This window comes from Dermacentor andersoni, chromosome 11 (assembly GCF_023375885.2).
Source record: "Dermacentor andersoni chromosome 11, qqDerAnde1_hic_scaffold, whole genome shotgun sequence".
NCBI classification, from domain to species: Eukaryota; Metazoa; Arthropoda; class Arachnida; order Ixodida; family Ixodidae; genus Dermacentor; species Dermacentor andersoni.
Window position 1 is genome coordinate 51,355,316 of NC_092824.1, and position 24,891 is coordinate 51,380,206.

The window sequence follows — 24,891 nt, forward strand, 5'->3', positions numbered from 1 at the left end:
GTTTTACGATGTAACTCGCTGGCATGTCTCGAGAGCGGTGTGCCCCCCTGTACTTGACATTTCAGGTGCTGATCAACGAGAAAAACCGCTTTGTCGAGCTGTACCTTCACCTAAAAATACCGGCGATGCTGATGGGCGAAGTGGTCAATGACATTCCGTCGAGGCCCGGCAGCGCAGGGGCTCCGCTCCGCTGGGAGCGCTACCTTGCCATTGGGTGCAACTGCATCGGCGGTGCCGCGCATACCGCCTCCCTCTGTGGAGGCCTCGTCCTCAAGCTGGTCGTACGGGACCACTCCCTTGCGAGGCGCGTGGTTGGGCGGCTCTCGCAGCGGTGCTCCCATGGAACCCTCATCTGCTATGCACCCATTCGAACCTACTGCCCCGACAGTGCAGCGGTCCAGTGGACCCACAAGGTTCAGGTATGGGTGCTGCGGCGTTCTTACTGTAGGTAAAGATACTATGGTTGCAAGCACGGTTCTGAACGTGGCTGCAGCCTCCCGAGGTTGAGACAGCTTAGGTGTGATGGCTTCCCTAGTCGGTTCTTATTACGAACCGTTGTCGCAGTATGAATGCACAGCTTTAGAATAGTATTCGGCACCTTGCATACATTAAACGCAAGCCGGACATGCTGTACATTTCAGTTAAATGCCCACTAAAAATTTGTTTTCTGCAAAGCTGGTGCCAAATTATAAAATGACTACTAAAAGAGCCCTGTGGCAGTCGATTGACCAAAGGAAATCGCTGGACTAGTGAGACTCATCGTTGGCATGGAAATTTATTGGAGTAATTGTGAGAGTAAAGCTATCTCGGCAATTCACACTGAAGGGAGAGTCGCGGGTGCTGCTATATTTTTAACAATGCTATTTCTTAGCGTGAGTAAACACATTGTATGGCGAATGTGCCATATAATGTGGGTTAAAGTGTGTAAGCCACAAAAACTCGGTAGTGTAAGAAGCATGCGCAGTGAGGAGAAAGCAATTTATCCATGTATGTAGGGCATATGTTTGTTTGCAAACAAGGAACACCACAATTTAGTAGCACCAGTTCTGCCTTCTTTTGCTGCCTGCCTAAAGCATGCTGCAGGTTGTTGGAACAGTGTGCGTGTGTGTGTGAGTGTATGCTTGCATGGGACAAAACGTCATCACTAATATTGCAGCTAGAGTGTCTGTATAATTGCTTTTGCAATAGAAGAAACGGGTGGTCCTAATGTTCGCCATCTTCTAGGTGCGGGCCGAGACGATGGAGAGGACTCTGCCATATCCCTGTGCCTACGCGTTCAAGGCGGCCCTCCACATCACCTTCGATGCCCTTGACCAGATGGTCCTCATGTCCGAGTCGGAATTTAACAAGCTGGTGAGGGACATCGAGAGGCGATCTGAGAAGGAGCCATTAGTGGTGGAGCGGGCGCTCAGCCATGTTGTGTCCAGCATCGATGCAGGCAACGTCGTGGTGTTTTCACGCGCCTTCTATGCCGCCTGCAGCCTGTTCCACGATGAGAAGCCGCCACAGCTGGCCCGCGGCACCTGCCTTGTACGGAGCGTGTTTATCACACCGGGCCGGCTCATCTTTCGTCCCGCGCAGGTGTGTAGATTCAGCGTTGCGGAGTCCTTTCTAGCAGCAGGCACTGCACCAACTGTGTGTACGCACACATTTACATGATTTCAACAGTAAGCGCATGGGAGGTACGATTGTTAGAAGAACTTACTGCCAGTCATGTCTGGTGACTATGCAATAAAAGATGCGATAGCATTTTAGTGTTACAGTGCGATGCGACAAAATATGTAAGGTGTAGGGTTCCCCCGCTGGGGCGTTTGCGTCAGCAGGCGTTTGGTGGGTTGCGACACCACGTACCCAAGCACACTAGGGTTGGACCCTCCCGCATGTAGCCCTGCGTGGCTTAGCCGTGTCTGGGGAAAGGGGGATCCTGGAGGTTGAGCCGATGCTGGGTGTTTGGACCTTCAAGGCCCCCCGGCAGAGGCAACACACCTCTTCGGCCTCGGCTTCACATAGACGGCACCTCCAGACTGACCCACCTGGGGGAAATCGGCAGTCGCCTTTCCCACTCCTCCTCTCCATCTTCATCTTTCTCTGTCACCTTTTCATCTTTCCTGTCTTCTCTTCACTTCCAATTCCGTATTTCCTGGCGGCAAGGGTTAACCTCGTGTAGTTTAGCCAACCTTGGATCTACTATATTAGGTTATAGCGGCTATGTGCAGCTGGCGTCTGCATTTCCTTCGAGTTTTGTAGTATCCTCTTGTTGGGCTCGATGGTGGGTGGCTGGCAAGGCTGCAGAAATTAAATAAACGTGTATGGTTTTATTGTCCTTACCCCATCTGTTTGATCGGCCTCTTAACAAAAGAGAACGCACCGAAGAGAAGTTGCAGTTTTTTTGTCAACCTAAACAAACGTTCACACGATTTCACGTTATTCATAGTGAAAATCCTGAAAAGACAGTTAGAATGATTTCACCTTTCACGGTTGTGAAATGTCTCACTGAATCAGTTGGCCCAGGCTACAAAGTCACAAAAATAGCTAGCGGCAACCTCCTACTTGAGGTCGGTGATAAACAAAAGCATGACAAGCTCCCAAATCTGGTCTCCTTCGGTAATGCAAATATACCAGTGACTCTATATCGATCCATGAACACAAGCAAAGGAGTAATTTCTGATGAGGGCCTTTTGTATCTGAGCGAGGAAGAGCTCCTAGAAGGTTGGAAGGAACAGAACATCACCATAGTAAAGAGAATTATAATCAAATGGGAAAACAAAGAAATTCCAACTAAACATCTGATTGTTACCTTTGAGTCCATTGTGCTGCCAGAAACATTAGAAACGGGATATACTAAAATCTGAGTCCGACCATACATCCCGAACCCTCGGAGATGTTTCAAGTGCCAGAGGTATGGCTATGACTCGCAAAGCTGCCGGGGCCTACAAACCTGCGCAAAGTGCGGTGTCCACGATCACCTTTCGGATAACTGTAATGGTGCACTCCACTGTCCCAACTGTGACGGCGGACATGCGACTTTCTCTAGAGCTTGCCCTACATGGCAGAAAGAAAAAGAAATAATCACTCTCAAAGTAAAAGAGAACATTTCCTTTAAGGCAGCATGAAAACGTGTTTGCCTTCTTCATGCCGCTGGGTATGCTGGTGCGGCGCGTAGGGGGCGACACCGCAGCAGACTGGGGCATCAGCCCGACCCACAAAGAGCGTGGCTGTGGCAGTGTCCCAAGCCCCCCAGGCGACAACAGCGAGTGCTGCTGCGCCACATCTAAAAAAAGGCCCATCGACCTCTGGTTTGGTGGCCTCCAAGGCTCTGCTTTTTGAGGCAAGGCCTACCCTGAAAACACCCCGTTCTAGTGAGCGGAAGTCCAGCGGCTCCCAGGAGCCGATGGACACAACCACAAACCAGGCAGAGCATTCAGTGCTTTGGGAGCAATGCGCTTCTGGTGACCGCTCCAAGAAAGACAAAACCTGGATCATGGGGCCAGGAAAGGCTCCGTAAGCCAACTGGCTCCTCTTGACACACGGCACGTAAACACAAACAGTATGGATACACAAATATTACACTGGAACATGAGAGGTCTGATCCATAACCTCGATGATATCAACGAACTCTTACACAAATACAATCCAAAGGTGCTGTGTGTTCAGGAGACACACCTTAAATCTACGCTAACAAACTTTCTCAAGCAATATGCTATTTTCCAGAGAGACTGGGATGATGCTGTTGTATCGTCCGGTGGGGTAGCAATAATAGTCGACAAAGGCATTGCTTGTCGGCGACTGCAACTTCGAACTCCTTTTGAGACAGTTACTATCGAAGCAGTGCTATTCAATAAACTAGTTACCATCATGTCTGTATACATCCCCCTAAGTTATCGACTCTCTAGCACGACATTTCAAAGCTTTATTATGAGCTCCGTCACCCTTACATAGTCGTCGGGGATCTAAACGCACATAGCACACTAAGGGGAGACTCTCGCTGTGATGCGAGAGGACAGCTTATAGAAAACATCCCATTCTCTTCAAGTTCCTGCTTGCTTAACAAGAAAAAGGCAACATCTTACAGCTCTACACACACAAAACATTTTCTTCGATAGACCTAAGCATAGCGTCTAGTACAATTGTGCCATATCTAGAGTGGTATGTCATTAATAACCCTTATGGAAGAGGTCACTTCCCCATCGTTCTAAACCTTAAAAATACAAAGTGAATGTCCTGCACATGTTCCGCGATGGAAAGTTTATTCAGCCAACTGGTCGAAGTTTCACGAACTAACACGGCTGCTCTGGAATGATATCTGTGGACTTAGCCTAGATGATGCAATAGCATACATAATAGAGTTCATTATTGATGCTACATCAGTACGTATCCCCCAAACAAATGGGTCGCCCTCGAAATGACGTATTCCATAGTGGAATGAGGAGTGTAAGGAAGCCCAGAGAAAGCAAAAGCGAGGCTTGGAATCTCCTCCGTAACTCCCCAACCACAGAGAACCTAATTAATTTCAATGCGATCAAGTCGAAAGGCAGAAGAAGCCACGCTAAACGGGAAAGTTGGAAAAACTGCATAAGCAGCATCAATTCATATACAGATGAACAAAAATCCTGGAACAGGGTGAACAAAAATAAAAGGCCGTGAAACTCGTCCTTTAACTTTATTAAATGCACAAGGAGACACTCTTGAGGACCAGGCAGGTTGTCTAGGAGCACATTTCGAGCACATTTCCAGTACATCTCATTACACAGATACATTCCCAAAATACCAGCGATTAGCAGAACAGCTGCATTTGGGTCATAAAAGCACATCTAGTGAAGTATACAATCGTCCATTTAAAATGGCTGAGTTCCAGGCCTCACTGAACTGCTGCAACAAGTCCGCTTCAGGAAGTGACGGAATAATGTATCGGGTGATCAGACACTTACACCCCGAAACCCAAGAAGCACTACTGTCACTCTTCAACTCCATGTTCTCCACCGGCTACATTCCATTTGCCTGGAAAGAAGCAATCATAATCCCTATTCTCAAAGAGGGCAAGGACCCTTCGTCACCCAACAGCTATAGGCCTATAGCTCTGACAACTTGTCTATGCAAACTATTTGAGAAAATGATTAACCGTCGCCTCATCCATTTTCTGGAAAGCAACAAGATACTCAATCCCTTACAGAGCAGTTTTAGGGAGGGTAGATTCACAACAGTTCACCTTGTTAGCATCGAGACAAATATCTGCAATGCCTTTGTCCACAAACAGTTTTTCCTGTCAGTATTTTTAGATATGGAGAAGGCATACGACACAACCTGATGCTTTGGAATCCTCCGTGATCTGTCTGAAATGGGAGTTTGAGGTAACTTGCTAAATGTGATTCAGAGTTGCCTCTCCAATCGCACGTTGTGTGCTAGAGTTGAAAACGTTCTGTCGCGTCCATTTACACAAGAGGCTGGTGTTCCACAAGGAGGTGTGCTGAGCTGCACTCTTTTTATTGTCAAAATGAACTCTATCCAGATTGCCATAGTGTATACTATGTTTTATTCTGTATATGTGGATGGCATCCAGATATGTTTTAAATCGTGTAATCCAAGTATCTGCGAGCAACAAGTACAGCTTTGCATAAATAAATTGTCTAAGTGGGTGGACGAAGACGATTTTAAGCTAAACCCTCAAGAAAGTATGTGCGTCCTGTTCTCTAACAAGAGAGGTATACTGACGGACCCCGTAATCGATCGCAATGGAGAACGGTTATCTGTGAGCTGTGAACACAAATTTTTAGGAATCCTTCTAGACAGTAATCTAACTTTCTTGCCACACCTGAAGTATCTTATGGCAAAGTGCCTCAAGACTATGAATCTGCTGACGCTATTGTCACACACAGCTTGGGGAAGCGACAGGAGATGCCTTATAAAGTTGTACAAAAGCCTAGTATTAATGCACCTTGACTATGGGGCCATAGTCCATAATTCTGCTGGATCTAGTACTCTGAATGCCTTGCAACAGGTGCGTTTAGAACTAGTCCTGCGCAAAGCCTTTACGTCGAATCTAATGAATGGTCTCCATACTACCAAAAGACATATTTGTTTCTAATGCCTTGAAGGTAAAATCAGCTGTGGATCATCCATGTCATTCAAGTATTCACGGCTCCTCCACTGCCAGGCTGTTCCGTAACCCCCCAGGTATCCGGCCTCCTCTGTCCCTCCGGTTGGAAGCACTCTCAGAAAAAACAGGGGTCCCTCTTTTAGAGAATGTCTTGTTGGCTTCTACTCGGCTTCCACCTCCTTGGGAATGGCAAACTATCCAGTGTGACTGCTCTTTCTTGGAAATATCAAAGCGGGCACCTGAGGCTCACATACAATCACATTTTCTTGAACATAAAGAATTCCTGTGATGAATTTTACCCAGATGCTTCAAAGTCTCCTGCTGGTGTTGCTTACGCAGCTCTCGGACCCTCATTTTCAACATCTGGGGCACTAAACCCACACACCAGTATCTTTATAGCAGAAGCATACGCCATACTTTCGGCTATTAAACACATAAGGCTCAGAAATGTCGCTAAGGCTGTTGTCTTCACAGACTCATTAAGTGTCGTGAGAGCCTTAATTAGCATACGAAAACATAAGAATTCCATTTTAAATGAGCTGTATAGCTTGTTGTGCTCTGCGTATATGTGCAACCAAGCGATTGTCTTATGCTGGGTGCCAGGCCATAAAGGTATAAAAGGCAACGTAGCTGCTGACGACAACGCTACGTCAGTGAGTATTAGCGACATAGATGGTAATGTCCCCATACCTGCCACAGACCTAAAGACATTTCTATGTTGTAAACTGAGGAGTCATTGGCAAGGAGAGTGGGATACACAAACATTGAATAAGCTACACACTATAAAACCAAAACTGGGGAATTGGATAAGTGAGAAAACAGCACGATACAAGGAAGTACTTCTTTGCTGATTAAGAATAGGACACACTTATACAGTACTCGCTCCTACCTCTTGACTGGGTGGGACTCTCCGACTTGTAGTAGGTGCAGCAATAGCCTGACAGTCCTCCATGTTCTTATCCAGTGCCCTGCAATAGAAACTGAGAGGAAAAAGTATTTTCATTCTGCATGTCGGGAAAATATACCTCTTCACACTGCATTTTTTCTTGGCGATGAATCGCTTTTTAATCTGCGAAAAGCCTTAGATTTCTTAGCCGAAATCAACACCCTGAAAATAATTTGGCCAGGAAATTTTAACACATGGATTAACAGCCCTTGTTTTCGAGGGCCATCTTCATGCTCTAGTGCAACCGTTGTTTCGTTTTCGTATGTTTTTGCCAAACACAATTGCCATCGTCCACATCCCTTACTAATCAGTGTCATTATTTTAGTATGTATGCATTTTATGCCATTTACAGCAACAATTTTTAGGCCCTTATTTAGCTATGTCACACTTACTGTGATGAATGTGCTGTCCACGCCATTCACAATAGGTCCTTAATATTACCATTTGTCATAGCGCTCTTTGGCCATAACTGGCCCTTGCCCCAATAAAAACCACCATATCAAGGTGTAAGTTAAAAATAACATCATCAGGCTGCATGAAACTGGGCTGAGTAGACAGCCCTCTCAAAGATGTCCTAAAGTGGCTCAAAACAAGTGAAATATAATTCATACACAAAATGTCCAAAAATTCAGATCGCTTATTGACTTAATAATTGTGGACTGATCTTGGTAATAAATGTAATTGGCTGACAAGAAACAGTTTACATAGATTCATGTGAAAAGCTGCGGCTCAACCGCGTGCATGCTGCTGAGCAGGCTTAAGAGAACGTTTGGCATCAATCTGTTGTGCCGTCTGATAGACGGAGCTCGAAACACTTTTTACAGCAATGGGAGGCACCTTTCAATATGCCTAAAACATACTCGCCCACTCTACCGATTTGCCTCGGGACTCTCAGATTCTGACCAGTGCTTTCGGTCGTACCGGCAGGGCCACGAATCTCCCATAAGACGGTCCCTACCCCAACGCAGAAGAATAAAGGGGGAAAAAATGTCTTGCCACACGATTGCATCGTAATTGCCATTACGCGCTATGTAACTAGCCAAAGTCTGATTGAAATCCACACCATCTGGGTGTAGGCTTAGGGGAGATGCTGCTCGAAAAATTTTATTTTATTATTTGTACTAGAGGCTTGAAAATTGAGCCAATTAGAGAGTTCTTCGAGCAGATTTAGAATATGTCATTAGTTTTTGTCTAGCTGCTACAATTTTTTTTAGTTATGTCCCACACAACGGCAAACTATAGTGATCTTTGTGGGCACTTTGTTGCATATTAATCTTTCACAAAAAGCATCCTGCTGTAGCTTACTTAGCTCTTTGTAGACTGCAAAGTGCCAAAATCTATCCAAGCAGCATGTACAATGAGTGGAACTGTGCAAGAAAAGGTCAGTATGCTTCAACGAAATTTTTTCAGTCCCATGAAGTTATAGTCTTGTTCTTTTACGACTAATGCTGAGAGATATTGTACTTCCAAGAGATCAACATTCTACATATCTTGAAGAGTATATATGCTAAATTTCGTTAGTTAGAAAATTGAGTGCACAAGGTTCTTCTTGTGCACAGAATCGGTGCACAGAATAAGGTTGTTCCCAAGTTTCGAGGTTCCTATTTTGGCAGCCACGCCAACAGTGTCGCCAATGAACAGCCGATCTCAAAAACAACGCAAGATTGCTAATACTTTGCCCTCAAACTCAGTAATTAAAGCTAAGCAAAAGTCGATTGTATCATTTATTTCTCATGCCACGACGAAGCGCAAGGAGCAAAGGCAAGTTCTTATTGAAGCGGGTGGCCTGGGTGCAGTTATGCTCTTACACTAGCTACGCAAGAGACCGAAGGTAGTTAGTGTGTGTATGTAATGCACAAAGCCCTTCTCTGCATTCTTTGTGCGCCTACTTTGGGCCTGCTACATTGCAGCATTGCACACGTGCGTGGCATATGGTGCCGTAAAACTCTCAATTGCATTCTGCCGCACCGCAGGTTCACTTTGAGAACAGAATCCTCCGACAGTTCAACACCGAATTCGCCATTCGGGCGTCCTTCCGGGACGACAACCTGGACAAGCTGTCGTTCACGCTAAATCTGCACTCGGCTCGGGACTCTATGCTGAACGCCATTGTCGGTGCCTTCCTGCATCGGGGAGTGCGTGTTGGCAACCGCGAATTCAAGTTCCTGGCACCTTCCACGAGCCAGCTCCGTGATCACGGGTACATAATGAGAAGAGCAGTTTGTGCACTTTAGTTGTGTAGGACTTCAATATAATGAATGTGTATAGTATAAATATAGCGAATGTTTTTGGATAATACAACAAATTCTTTTTTGGTGTAAGAAATTTATTTATATGAAATTTTAAACGTAAATAATTTTAAAGTGCGACATATCTTACGGATTTCTATGCACCAGTTCTTAAATATGGTGAAGTGATAAATAAGACAAATTAGTGGATATAACAAACAGTCAGATATAACTAAGGTATCTTGATGTTGATATTTAGGCTGTAAAAATATGGGGCCTAGACACCTAGAACAGACACCAAAAGCCTTACTTAGTCACAAGGACCAATATAGGTACTATAAATTGTTTGCAAACCACAACATATATTCAATGTATGTAGCCCGTGTTGATGAGAAAATTGACGTAGCATTCACTTCCATGGTCTGAAAGGCAGCAATCACATTGCACAAGCCACCACGTCAGAGGATTTTCTGGGTGCATGGGATGTGCTTTTTTTGTCAGTCTGCATACTTTGGCCAATATGTTTAATATGTTTGTTCGGACACAATGGGCAGGTAGTGTACGTTTAATAGCCAAACTTTCACAAGGCTCATCGCGATAGCCCAGTGGCTATGGCATTCTGCTGCTGAGCTCAGTATCGCGCAAAGCATGATCAGAGGCGTACGATGGGGAGAGTATTTTTTTATGGTGCATATAGTTGTGACCCGTACCTTTCACCGAACAGCATAGAGCTGGTGACAGTATATGAGACGGTGGTATGGAGAGGATGCCTGTGTAAAGGGTGGTGAAGACGAGCGAGGAGCTATGATGGTCATAGTCATTTATCCAACACTTGTAACTTCTCTATTATGGCTTCACTTCAAAAATTGTGTGGCTGTATGTTCATTGTAGACTGGCACACAGCTGTGGATATATACCAAAGTTTTTAACCTAGAGTAGGTCTGGGGCCCCTTAGCCATTGTGTATAAGAACAGTAAAGTGGCTGGGACATTAAACCTTAAGCTGGAGTTCTATTTAGGAGAGAAATGGCTAATACTATATAGTAAACCTTATAGCTCAGGGTTAGCTAGGGGTCCTTTAACTATCGTATCAAAGGCCCATTGAGTGGCTGACCCCTATATTCACAAATGCATCTTAACTTGAAGCCCACGCTTAAACCTGATTAAGATAACGTCTGTCGTGAACCCACCAAAGGAAACGCAATGAGCGTCTTAAGCACGTTCACGCCAGGCGTCGTTTATATCAAGTCAAGCATGGCGTTCAAGTTAAGACGCATTTCTGAATACGGGGGTGAGTCATGAAACCTTAATCAGGCCTATGGAGGAAGAATATTTAGGAGTTGAAACTCTTGGCAGCGCAGGCGACCAGATAAATTCGCAAAAGTAGCATGCGCCAACCAGGGTGCATGTAGCTAGTATAGCATGACGCGCCCCAAGGTGATGCGTCATGCAAACTGCAACAAAAAAGAAAAAAGGATGGGCAGGCAGATCAGGCACGCTCTCTTTGGCAGCATCTGTACCTGTAACAAGACAACAAGCACACGACGTGGACATTCGCTTCAGAGGGCATGCCATAACGTTGTTTGTGCACCCCTAGGTCAAAATCAAAGCGTTCTTGTCGGCGTCTATTAGCGGGTTGTAATACTAACAGTGCTGCTACGCGCAAATGCCCATCTTCGGAATTTGCTAGCCTAAGAGAGGATGCGGGTGTTTTGTTGAAAACTGCAAAAGTGGGTACAAGTCTTGGAGGAAACAACTGAGCATCTTCAAGGCTCCGAATGATCCTGAACGAGTGCATGCATGGGCTGCGGCGATTCCCGGGGACAGCCGTCAGCTCGCATCGAGAGATCACCTCTGCGAGAAGCAATTCATGAGCAACATGATGAGAGGAGATAAATATTGCGATGAGCTTAGAGGCGAGGTAATCCTGGACCACCAAAAAAAAAAACTGGACTGCATCCAGAGGCTGTTCCTTGCATTTTTCTTCCATTTCCATCATCTTTGACATCCCCGAAAAAGAAGCAGACTCCCTGGGAAGCGTCATCAAATATCAGTCATGCTACCATTAAAAGATCAAGAATGGGTGTATACAACAAGCCAGGAACATCAATGGCAGTGAATGTCAGCGATGTTCAGACAGCGTGTGAGGCCCATGAGCTTGAGGAAAATCAGCTTGGTCACATACACAAAGAAATTGAAGGCATGTTTGCCTTCGACGAATGCCAGCAGCGCTTGCACTCACCTAATCAGTCATTGCGTGTGTGTTAAATAATAGCGCCGCGTAAAAGGGGAAGCTACAGATAATCGTATTATAGCAGTCATTGAAAGGCATGCATTTTATTTTTTACTGTGCTCAAATGGTTGAAGTGTAGCACCAATCGCTGTCCAGGCTACCAGCGCTAAAGAAGCGTGCATGAGTGGCCTCAGTAGAACATGTGCCAGATGCGTGGCCAAATGCAAGCAACACATGTGACCGGTTGCCTTGGCATCCGAAACGGCGATAATTTTTTTCTGCTGCCAGGTACCGCCAGCATGATGGTTGCTCCGCGGGGTTGTGACCTTTTCTGGTCACCGCAAACAGCAGAGTTTCCACCCCTAAATGTTTCTTGCTCCATGGTAAGGCTTGAGTGCTGTTTACATGACAAGCACTGCTTCGGGTAAAAAAAAATGCATGTATAGGAAATTGATGTGGTGCAAGCCGTCCGAACAGTAAAGGTTCACGTTATAATTAGTTGCTTAAGGTAGAAGGATGAAGTCTCATGTAGTGCTGCTACTACTACTACCCTTTGTAGGGAATTACTGCACCGCTGCGAAGAGACTCCACACAATACCCATAGAAGCCATGCATCTTTTGGGATATCTGTCTTTGCCATTCAGAGTAATTGCCTATGATGATCATAACTAAATTAGCTGCTCAATATGTTCTGTTATAGTCCTTTCCCTTGTTTCCACCTTACCAGTTCATTCCACACGCAGCACACAATGAATGTTAGTTGCAGGTTAGCGCTTTATCTGCACCTTCTTGCGAAGTCCCATGCTTTTGACCTGTCAAGATGCACCAGCCAGCCGGCACCAGCATCGTCGTTCATGTTCTACTACCAATCATCCCGGCAGCACTGCCATACCTGCAGCCACCATAAACACTGGTGCCAAATTTCCCTCTAGTAGTTCTAGCAGGGTATTCTATGGCTGGAACAAATTAGAGCAGTCCTTTCTAATGACTCGTGTCATTTTTCATTCTTGTTGCACCCGTCATCATTGGCTTGACTGACGTGACTTGGCATGACTCATTGGCTTGACGTGACTCGCGTGCTGCCATCGTGCTGATATCCCAGGGATCGACCACTTTGCGCACTGTGTGACAAGAAAAAAAAAACTAGCTGGTCGGCAGTCGAGATAAGCAAAAGGCATGTAGATTATCGGTGGAAGAAAAGCAGAGAAGAGATTGATGGAACTGGAGGTGTTACTAGCATAAGTAACTGTACAATTTAGAGTTAAAAAGTTTTAACGAAGGAAAAGATAGGAGAGAGAGGCAAAACGCTTGGCTGCGATAGGTGTGGTCGTACTGAATTGCTTTAAGGGGTCCTGTGCCACCCCTAGCGCTTGGTAAAACAACATATTTACAGATAGCATACAGTGCTCTGAACATCTCGGCCAAGTTATGCTGTTGTACGCAGTGTGCGGGGCTTGCAAGCGGAGTGTGAAGTCGCCTTTCTCGAGTTCACTGGCTAAGCGCACTGCAGCTCGCTGGGCACAACCATGTTTGGCTTACATTTAGCATGTCATAGGCACCCAAAATCGGTAGTAGTAGCGTCTACGTTAACATCCAAAATGAGATCTGAGCTGCGCACCACAGTGATCTTTAGAAGGCAGAGCGTTGACTCCACCTTCTAAAGCGAAGGCCTCACTCCATCGCAGCCTTCGCAGTGCAAGGCATTGAAGGAGTGGAAGCACTGCAGAGGACCTGTTTGATTGACAATAACTCCGCTTCTATTGAACGCAACGAAATACTTTTTGAGGCAAAGTATTTCTGAAATAGGCTATTTAAACTTGAAATGCATTTCTCCTCTTCGATAAAAAGTGGTTCAGGGCCTCTTTAAGCAGGCCAAGTGACCATAGGTCACTGCCTCGTTTTAAAGGGGATGCCTATAAACATCGACGTCGTCAGAATGAAAAATGCTATGAAATGTTACAAAACACAGGCCGAGATTTTTTTTTTTTATTATTTCCATACATCTTCCTCTACAAGGAGGAAAGGCTTACAGCCATGATCTTCGTGCAGGACATGGATGTACGCGGCCGATGAGCAGCAGAACAGTGCGGTGACAATCCGCCAGTGGATGGGCCAGTTCGAGGGCATCCCCAACGTGGCCAAGCGCATGGCGCGCATGGGTCAGTGCTTCTCCTCCACCGAGCAGGCCGTCCGTGTGCGGGCCAGCGAGGTGCAGGACGTCCCCGACATCGTGGGTGGCTGCCACCCAGTCAGCAAGAAGCCGTACATTTTCTCGGACGGCATTGGCATGATGTCCGTGCCACTTGCCGAAGAGGTGAGGGGGCGAGCGTGGGCTTGTGGCCCCGGATTCCTCAAGCGGCTCCTTGCCAGGTTTGGGCATTGTGGGCAGACCAGTGTGATGTGTGGAACACTTGTAAATATAATATGCATAGCACTAACAGAGGTAAAATGTGTTCAAATTCACTTCGGCTCCCCCTATGGAGAGCTTGTTTATGATGACCTAGGTGATATTTGTGTTCTCTCACTGACAACCCTCTTTGCAGGGTATTGCAATGTACTCTCCAAAAACAGCTTAAAACATCTAATGGCGGCCCGTGTGCCCTTACTGTTGAGGGTTCCTTGCTTCCCAGCAGAGAGGCTGCATCACATTGAAGATGCGTCCATGTCACACCTGTTACCCGTAAAGTCATCTTTTGCTGCGTGTGATAAGTTTTCCAACACGGAGTATGCACCGGAACTTTTCCATGCAGCAGAAAAAAGGAAGAAAAAAAAAAGTTGAAGGGGCTCATCACAAACATCACATAGTGCCTCGGCTTTGGTATTAAGAAAGGCATTGAAAGGAATGCAGCCTGAGGACGCTATTACTCTGCTTCCCTGTGACTTGGCAAATGACGAAGGCTGCTTGGACCTTTGCACTCCACGCTGAAGAGAGCCATCCAGTTCTTGACATAGCTCGCAAGTTTTTTTTTTTTTTAATTTTTTTTTTATGCGAGTCTCTTTGTTCAAAACAATTTTCGTCATGCTCACCATCCGACATTTTTTTAAAATTGCTAATTCACCTGAAATGTTTTGTTTTTCTGACACATGTGGTGCCACCTGGCTTTTCAATTTAGAAACAAGTCGGGCAATGGCCTCAGAGATCAGCCGATGTGCACTGTCTGCACGCGTTGCCCGATCTCGGAGGACAGGGTGGGCCGACATACAAAGGGGGCGCCAAATATGCAGGAAAATGCAGTGCATAATGTTGTGTGGACGCATGCCTCTGGAATGTCTGCACTGTGGCTTTGTTTGTTTATTTCTTGAGCAGCTGACAGCTCCCACTTCAGGCGGCGCGCGAGCGAAGTGATACACTGTGAGGAGTTGTGTGGCATTCTACCATGATTCTGTTAGACCACAGTGCTTGCAGCCTTCCCCATTTGGCAAATTACGGTGGACAGCGTATAAGCTAGGCAAAGAGAGTGTGTGTGTGTGTGTGTTTGCATTGAAGCTTGCCTTGTAATAGCATGGCTTCACAGCGTGTTTCTTTCATCTTTTTTTAATGAACCAATTTGAATTATTTCTTGCGGTGTTCTCTCGCTCTGTTTAACCCAAATTTGCGATAGTGCCTGGTCGGGGGCTCTTTTAAAAAACATATCATAAAATCATTGAGGTATTTTCTTTTTGTTGAAAAAATGTCTAATCCCTCTTAAACCCAGCCAAGAACACTGACAAGGGTTACTGCACAAACTAATTTACCATAATAATTGTGTCTACAAACCACTTTTAGTCTTTTAGTAGATGCATCATGACACAGAGATACACCGCTGCGCTTTACTGATACGATCGTGGGGATTCAGTGCAGTCAGTCGTAAAAATAAATTTCGGCACATGTAGCATGGATTCCAAGGGAAGGAAAGCGTAGCAGAGGGCAGCAGGAAGTTAGGTGGGCAGATGAGAAGTTTGCAGGGACAATATGGCCACAATTAGTACATGACCGGGGTAGTTGGAGAAGTATGGGAGAAGCCTTTGCCCTGCAGTGGGCATAACCAGGCTGATGATGATGATGATGATGATGATGATGATGAGCACTCACGATTTTTTTTATGAGCAACTTCATCATACCTAGCGTTATTGCTAGGCATGATGCAGCAAATGTTGCTGTCATAACATCACAGTAATGTTGATTCCAAGTCTCATTTCTACTCCCTCTAGTAGCAGATTCAGACATTGCATAACTCAAGTCAATGCATTCTTATTTACGAGATACTTGTGGCTGGCTGTCTGGGCTAAAAGCTGCATAAACAGCTTGACAAAGGCCCAGGTAGCCACTATAAGGCAGACAGAGCAAAATAGCGTGTCGGATACAGAAATGAGCTGTGCAGAACCAGGCAGACCGCAGTACAGAAATGAACTATATTTACCCACTATGAAAAACTGTAAATAACGGGAATAGCTAAATTAAAAATCTGAAAACAAGGATAGTGACATGAACTAGTATCTTTAAATAAAACATTAAAAATGCAACTAACCAGCGTTAAAGAAAATGTTTGAACATGTGACAAGTAAAAGGCAAAAAGAAAGTGACAGGTCATTTTTCTCTTTGAAAAAGAATTGAGAAGTGCTTCCCAACCTCGCCAAGTGCAACTGTTTTGCATGCGAAATACATGTTGTGAAGTTTCTCCAACTTTGAAAATATTTCACTAGAATAGCAGCTTGGGCTTGTTGGTTTTCCATCCTGCTAGTAACAGCGCAAAATGTAGACAAGGGACGAGACAAGAAGACACCACAAGCGCTGACTTTCAACAACGATTATAAGAAGCCGTGTTTCTTTCGGAATAAACGTTGTTGAAAGTCAGCGCTTGTGGTGTCTTCTTGTCTCGTCCCTTGTCTACATTTTGCGCTGTTACTAGCAGGGTTTGAAAATATGTGCCTGGAGTCCTTAAAAAGTGCAAAAAATGTGTGCACAGGTGTACAAAGTGATGAACCTGAAAGACCGTCCATCGGCCATCCAAATTCGGTACGCCGGTGCCAAGGGCATGCTTTGCGTCAACCCCGCCCTGCCCAACAGGAAGCTCCTCTGCCTGCGGCCCAGCATGCAGAAGTTCCCCTGCACCAGCTCGGAGTACCTCGAAGTGGTCAAAGTCTCTGCACCACGTATGTTGATTCAATCCAATATGTCCAATCCAGTAGGTTCAATCAATCAACATACGTGACCAGTACGTGACCAACATAGGTGATTAATCAACATACGTGACCGGTCACGTATGTTGATTGATTGGACGAGTATTCCTCTGGGCCTCTTGGTCAAGCAGCGATGAAGCACGGAGCATGCGGCCAAGGGGAGATGAGATGGACGACACAAGTGCTCGTTGATATTTGTTGGTAGTGCTTGTCATGTCCATCACTGTCGTACTTTGGTCTCGTGAGCTTGATGGAGCAAAGCTACACTGAGGCTATGAGACACATCATAGCGTTGGAGTCTTAGCATTGCACCATAGATTGGCACCATAGGTTAGTAAGTGGGCTTCCTGGGATTGTTAAACATGCACCAAAAAGCGCAGTGTTTTTGCATTCCACCCCCAATCTGAATACGAATGCCACGGGGGCACTTGGGTTCAAGTGCACCTCCGTGGCGGGTTAATGTGTGGTGCTTAAACTTGCGACTTCTTATTCAGGCTTGATCTGAATTTTGATGGGTAATTTATTTATTTATTTATTTATTTATTTATTGATATATTTAAAATAATTTCAGGGCTCAAAGGCACTTGGGCCCAAATTATGATTGATTTAGAAATATGATTTAAAGTTGAGGCACTTCACCTTATTGAGTCTGCTTTCACGTAATTGGTGTTAATGTCCTTTAAAATTTTCAAACTGTTTGCACTGGAAGTTGTCAATACAGCGTGGAAATGTTGATGGCTGTTCAGACGGTTTAAGTCCTAACACAGAGCATTCATGCCACGAATGCTGCCACTCACAAGTCTATATCAGAAGTTTCTAGTGTTCTAGCGTTTTGCTTCCCCTCTAGTGGATGAAATTTTTTTCTTCGCTGTGAATTTTACATCTCAGAATGCCGAACTCGGAAAATTAAATATAGAAAAATTTCGCATTTAAAAAAAAATTCTCAAAATGTTCTTCACTGTTCATTCATTGTCCGTCAGATCGGTAATTTTTTTTAGCCTTTAACTCCCTAGTTAAAATGTGTGAAATGTCTGAAATGTTCTACAGCGCATCTCTTGGCCGCCTGTTCCTGCGGTGAGCGTCGGCATTGTTCCTTGTAACCGAGGCAACAAACACAGAAGGATGAAAGCGAACGCGGAGCGCAGTAGGATACGAAAGATGGCAATAGCAAATAGAGCCCGAGGGGGAAAGCAGAGGAGGAGGGTACAGCTGAACCATGAGGCGGAAAGTGAAGGAGGAGGGTATGGCAAAGCGCGAGAAGAAAAGCATAGTGCTGCTTTTCTTCAAGACAATGTCATCCAGCCGTCCACAAGCTTGTGGGTCTCCCATGTAGTGTTAGTAAGAAAGAAGGACAACACACTATGCTTGTGTGTGGTTACAGACAGTTGAACCGTGTCACCAAACCCAATGTTTATTCATTGCCGTACATCTACAACGCATTGGATAGTCTACAACATGCCAAGTTTTTTTTCTTTGTTGGATCTTAAATCCGGGTATTGGAAAATCGAAGTTGATAAACAAAATTGTGAAAAAACAGCATTGTGACACCTGAAAAGGTTTACGAGTTCGAAGCTCTCCTCTTAGGTCTCTGTTACACACCTGCCACCTTTCAGCGGATGATGGATATCGTCCTTGCTGAACTCAAATGGCAAATCTTGGATGTAGTCGTCGTGTTATCGAGCACGTTTGATGAACCTCTCACACGACTCAGGAGCGTCCTCACTGCCATCTGTACTTCAGACCTCGCACTCAAACCTGGAAAATTCTGCTTCCGGTTCTAAGAGCTCAAATTTCTTGGCCATATAGTTGGTCCTAAAGGCATCCGACCAGACACCAGCAGGTTAGCTGCAGTCGCCATGTTTTCACCATCCACAGACAAGAAGGTTGTCCAACGCTTCCTTGATTTGTGCGCACATTATAGCAGCTTCGTCGAGCGATTCTGAAGAATCGCTGAGCCTCTGACACGGCTTACACACGACAATGTGCCTTTCATTTGGGCGTACGAGCAACAGCGGTCATTCAATGAATTGCGTCAGTGTTTGCAAACTGCCCCAATACTTGCTCATTTTGACGCAGATGCCGACACATAAATTCATACTGACGCCAGCAATGCAGGCCTCGGTGCAGTTCTTGTGCAGTGGCAAGATGGTGCGGAATGCGCCATTGCTTATGCAAGCCGCAGTCTCACCAAGGCCGAGAAAAACTACTCAACCACTCAAAAAGAATGTTTAGCAGTTGTTTGGGCAATTAGTAAATTCCAACCCTACTTGTACGGTAACCGGTTAAAGGCTGTCAGCGATCACCATGCCCTGAGCTGGCTTGCAAACTTCAAGGAACCTTCAGGCATACTAGCCCGTTAGAGCCTGCGCTTTCAAGCATATGGCATTACTGTTCTATAGTGATCTGAAAGGAAGCGCAGGAATGCTGACTGTGTGTCATGTGCACCACTCTCTAAGCCACCATAGGAACCTGACCATGACTTGCCATTTGTTGGTGTTATCGACGCCGTAAAGATGGCTGAGCACCAATGCGCTGACCCCAAGTTGCTGCCGCTGATTGAGCACCTTCAAGGAGTTTAAAGTGTTCTACCTCGCTCGCTCGTGCATTGCTTATCTTGCTGTCTGCACAATGTCGTTTACAGGAAAAACTGTGGAAGTGGTTCAAATGCATACCTCCTTGTCATGCCATCGGCGCTGTGCCAACGCATTTTGCAAGCCTGCCATAATGAGCCATGCACTGGACTCCTGGGATTCGCTAGGACATTAGCAACGATACAGCAGAAGTATTACTGACCCCTGATTGTTTCTTCTGTGCAGCGGTACGTGAAAGCCTGCCGGGGCTGTCAGCGCTGCAAGAAACCGCCCATTAAACTGGCTGGCTTTCTCCACCCTGTGGGCCCTCCTCAACACTTCTTCGTGCAACAGATGGATAGTCGTTGCTACCGACTACTTAACCCTGTATGCCCACACCGAAGCTATTCCTCAAGGAAACTGTTATGAAGTGGCCAAGTTCTTTGTCCGCCACATCGTCCTACTACATGTTCTACTACATCGTCCTACCCTCTGTTCTCATCACCGATCACAGTGCAGCATTCACAGCTGAACTTATGCAGGGCGTTTGCCAGCGGACGCATGGCTCTCGCCGCAGGAGCACTGCGCATCATTCTCGAACAAATGGATTAATGGAGTGTCTCAACAGAACGCTGGCTGATGTGCTTTCCATGTATGTCGACGTAGAACATAAGACATGGGACGAGAGTTTGCCATATGTGACATTTGCCTATAATACTGCTGTACATGAGACCACTCAGTTTACGCTGTTCGAACTTGTATATGGGTGCCGTGTCACGTCAACACTTGACGCCATGCTACTTGTGGCTGATAATAGCCCAACCAAAGAACACATAAAAAGAGCTGAAGAAGCACGCCAGCTTGCTCGGCATCGTATCCAGAGCCAACAGCGTACCGACACCCTTCAACACAACTGGGGTCAACGCAATGTCCTTTACAATCCCGGAGGCTGCGTGTAGGTCTGGGTGCCCATCCATCTCCGGAAACTTTCTGAAAAGTTGCTGCGCCGGTATTTTGTTCCCTACAAGGTTACACACTGTCTCAGTGACGTAACCTACGAAGTCGTCACCTATCGTTCTGACCCCGATTCGCTCTGTCGTCGTCCTCATGCTGAAATTGTTCATGTAGTGTGCATGAATCCATATTATGTGTGTACATGAACATTGCACCTCAGGAGCTCTATTTCTTGGCAACAACTCCGCTGAAATAACTTTTTCACCCGACAGACACTGTCGCTTTTCGCATGGGAGGCGGGGGGGGGGAGCAATTGAAACAATGATGTGGGGCTTCTGCACCACAGAAAGGCGTGCGCAAAGGTTGATGGCATGAAAGACAATGAAGCACGTTGGCTGCACGTTCTTCTTCTGGCCCGCCATTAAAAAGACCGCGTCTGTTTTTACAGCCTCCGTTTTCAACCTCCGTTGCAGTATTAACCTACCCATACTAAACATGCCTGTAGTGTGCTTCATGAGCTAAAGCCAGGCATCTTTCTTTCTTTCTTTTTGCTTTCTTCTTTCTTCTCTCTCTCTCTCTCTCTCTCTCTCTCTCTCTCTCTCTCTCTCTCTCTCTCTCTCTCTCTCTCTCTCTCTCTCTCTCTCTCTCTCTCTCTCTCTCTCTCTCTCTCTCTTTTTTTTTTTTTTTTAAGGAGCTAACTCCAGTTCCTATTTCGGGGGGCTCGCAGGTTTCCCGTGCTGGCCGCACAGTCGCAGAAAACAATATGCAAAACTTGCGACCATTCTGTTCAGTTGGCATTTGTGTTGCCCTTTTCGTCTCTAGGTACAGTGTTTGTAGACCTGTCTTTCAGTAACATGCATTCCTACCATCTTGCTCTACTTCTGGTCACTTGAAAAACTCTGATGAGGATTTCCTCTTGTGACCTTGTCGTCACCTAGGTGTCTTAGTTGACATCATGTCATTGACGTCGCACTGTCATCGTTGTGCCTTTGACGTGCCATCACTGCCACCAGTGTTGCCATGATTTTGTGAGTAGTAGTAAAAAACGTCTTTATCAAAAGGGTGGCCTCAAGCCCTGCAAGGGGATTCAAACTGGCCCTGCAGGGAGTTCAAACTGGCCCTGCAGGGAGTTCAAACTGGCCTCCTGAATGTGAAAGAGGAGTGGGTGATAAAAGGTGGCCATTCAGCCATGTCTGTAGGTTATGTTCATCTTGCATGCTGACTTTGGCTTAGGCAGCATGATGACAGTCTGATATTTGCAGTAGCCCGGAAAGTCCATAGTAAGTTAATTGTGTCCACAAGCTCATCATCTTGATGGCAGAGGTTCTAGCTAGTGGTCAATTTGGTGGGTTCACTGGAACTTCAGTTTTGCTTCCACTTTTCCGGGGCATGAGGTGAGGTGCAACACTCGCATGACGCCTTGTGCTTGTCATGCCATTGTCGTTGGCCAATTCCTGGTTCTTGTGCTTTCCCTCGTAGTGTTCCTTTGCACCTCGTCGAACCGTCGGACAGCATGGATTGAGAATATGATCTTGCAAACTGTCATTAGAATCCTTCACCGAGATCCTGCGTTCCCGTACTACCCTGTTATGTGCTCCATTGATTTATTTTTTTTTTAAGTGCCTTGATTATTTTCCTTTCTATTCAAGGCTCGGTGACGTTGAACCGACCCTTGATCACCATCCTGGAGCAGCTGGGAGTGCCGACGGACACGCTTATTCGTTTGCAAGAGAACATGATTCTCGAATTCACTGACGCCCTGGTCGAGGAGTCCAGCGCCATTAATGTGCTGACAGCGTGGTCCAAGCTGCCACTGCCATACCAGGACCTGTCCAAGGCAGGCTTTCAGCTCACGCTGGACCCCTTCTTTCGGTCACTGCTTCTTGCCGTGTACCGGAATGCAGTTGGTAAGTCATCATAAAATCTTAACGAGGTGAAATTTCAGAGTAGTAGTTTATTGGGGACACGAAACAGAAGGACGAATGGAACTGAGCAGGAAATGACCTCCAGTTTCTAGCCAAAAGATGCCGCTCATTAAAAATGTTTCACTAAGCATCACACGTGTGCTCCCGTGCTGGTTACTGTATTTACTCGAATGTAGGTCTACCCCTATATATTTAACTCACCGTGAAATGAAAAGTAATTCGAATATAGATCAACCAATATCTTAAACAAAGAATGGAAAGCTTTAAACATGACACACCTTTATTTATCATAAACTCTGCTACTGAATCTCGCTACTAATTGCTACCACAAGCAGCATGCTCATCAGAACTGCCAGAGAAGTCATCCTCGTTCGCTGCCTCACAGGCGACCTTGGCATCCCAAACAACGTCATCCTTGGTGCCATCAAGTGCATTGGATATGCAGCATTTCTTAGAGCCAGTCTGGATAATCTGCGGGCTGACTACGACGTGCGTGATGAAACTTCAGTAGCTTGGTACTGTTGCTAGCTTTGGTCACGAATATAAGTTGGTAGGGAGGGAAACGGTCAACCTGTATTTGAATAAATGTGGTAACTTCCGCAAGCTGCTACAAAATGACGCTAGTCTTTGCATGAAAAATCTGTCGGCGGGTGTAAATGTGTTCATAGTCGGCCGCCAGTGGTGGCGTTTATTTGCATTTATTTGCACAGCAGTCAGAGCACAGTTTGAGGCTACAGTGAGTAGCCATAATTTTGCCTCGTGTAAGGCATGCACTCAACAAAAAATTTTGAAAAAGTGTGGGCCTTGCACAAGTAAATACGGTAGTTACCTTTCCAAAGGTGAACAGGAAATTTAATCTTGTGTGTGCTCAGTGATTGTTAGAGAAGCAGCAGGCAGCAGAGTGCAGCAGCTGTAATCGTCATTGTTACTTTTGAATTTGCAAACACCATCTTGGAAAATGAATACGGACTGAAAGGAACAAATGTAAATAAAAGCAAGTGCATAGTAAAAGGGCTATAGCAATGTGACAACTGCATGTGGAAAGAGGACAAGAAAATAACTCATTCCCACATACTGTGGCGATCGATGTTAAGCGAAGCAGTTTGCAAGCACTATATAGCTGGCTATCCCGCACCAATTGCGATTCTTTTACCAGATGGACCAACACATTTATGCAAGACGTGCGACTGTGTGTTTGAGTGCATGCATGCGACAACAGCAGCAACACGACGTCAACGGTATTGACAGTAGTATGACGGTGACGGTATGTCTTACAATTTGTTGTACACTCCAGCGAAGAAATATTGCAGCCTGTTCGTTTACAACCTAGGTCAATCGCAGAGGTGGTGCAGTGTCAAGGTGTAGTGTAGAGAGAGAGAATGGAAGACGGAAAGGCAGGGAGGTTAACCAGACTGAGTCCAGTTTGCTACCCAAGGTGTAGTGTAGTGTGTCAAGGTGCTAGCTGCCTTAAGGGAAGAATGAAGGGAACTGGTGCATTCTCACTTTTATAAGCAACTTTCGTTACTGTGTGACAATGATTCATGCCAAGGAGGAGGGGGTAAGAGTGACAGTTATACATACGTTCCATTCCTGCATCTGGAATTCAGGACTGGAATGTGCTGCACATACCCTTGGACCTTTTTAAACAAGCTGTTGCTATACAGGTTGATGCAGAGTATTGTAACCTCAAGTACCAGTTGACAATGGCACAAAGAGAGGCATGCATGCGTCAGCATGCATACTGCTATAGTGCATAGGCAGGAAACTAACCTGAACCAGTTCATGTATGTTCATCTTCAGAACAAAGCACCAACAGACAAGGGACATAGCAAAGTGCACTGGTGTTTCCTTTTCTACATCCCGCTTGTTTATGCTTTTTGAAGGTGACTGCATAGCCACCCTTTTTGTGAGCAAGAACCGATTGCAAGTCCATCTTTGATGTGTTCACGTGATCATAGCAAAGAAAATCATGCTGCTCTGTCATGGAAGGACGGAGGCAAGTACATACAGGTGTTGGGGGCTGATAGCTGCGAAAGTTGGCAAAGACTGCCCCCCCCCCCCCCCCCTTCCTCTCCCTTCCACGAGGACATAGATGGGGATGGGCTTTTACTGCGTGACACTAAAGATACTGCCATGTCTTGCACAAGATTAACAGTGCTCTTCTTGTCTGAATTTTCAGCGGGCCTTCGGTTCAAGACACGCATAGCGCTGCCCGTGGATCGTGCCCGCAACATGCTTGGAGTGGTTGACACTACATACAAGCTGCGGTATGGAGAGGTGGGTAACAAGAATGCTAACCAGCGCAAGTGTGATATGAAAGGAGGCATTTTGGCTTCCTTGTAAATCGGACAGCTAGCAAACAAAAAATTGCCATGGTTGAACGCGGTTGAACCAAGTTTGTCGTGATAGCACGGTTTTGCTTGCTTTGGGAAAGGACACAAACGCTGCTCGGCGCCGTCAGCAATCACCGCATCTACCAGTGCAGCACAAGACAACACACAGACGCTGCTCGGTGCGGCAGCAGCATGTGCGAAGCTACCAGCACACGACACACTTTGTAGGCATCGCAGATCACTTTCAAGATACGGGTGCCCATGCGATGCGCACGGCAACCGCCGGTAGTGGCAGGCTAAGTCCCAGTTTGACCTTCGCTGAGCTTGGTCAGATTTACAGAACCGGGTGTTTTCTGGGTTTGTGCCTGGAGTAGCAGAGCTATCGCTCTAAAATTTATGCCGATCTCGTAGACTGTTATGCAAATGTTATGCAAAGTATCAGCAATGAT

At 45.9% G+C, this 24,891-nt stretch overlaps 1 protein-coding gene across 2 annotated transcripts in view; it reads left to right on the top strand.

Moving 5' to 3' along the window:
- LOC126517839 (uncharacterized) overlaps nt 1–24,891 on the top strand; it is a 69,532-nt gene that overhangs the window by 15,621 nt on the left and 29,020 nt on the right. For both annotated transcript variants that reach the window (XM_050167643.3, XM_055064535.2), the window contains exons 4-10: nt 66–419; nt 1,225–1,581; nt 9,014–9,240; nt 13,550–13,814; nt 16,447–16,633; nt 21,834–22,091; nt 24,289–24,386. In XM_050167643.3, coding sequence (XP_050023600.2) covers nt 66–419; nt 1,225–1,581; nt 9,014–9,240; nt 13,550–13,814; nt 16,447–16,633; nt 21,834–22,091; nt 24,289–24,386 — 1,746 coding nt within the window. The remainder of the gene's footprint in view (nt 1–65; nt 420–1,224; nt 1,582–9,013; nt 9,241–13,549; nt 13,815–16,446; nt 16,634–21,833; nt 22,092–24,288; nt 24,387–24,891) is intronic.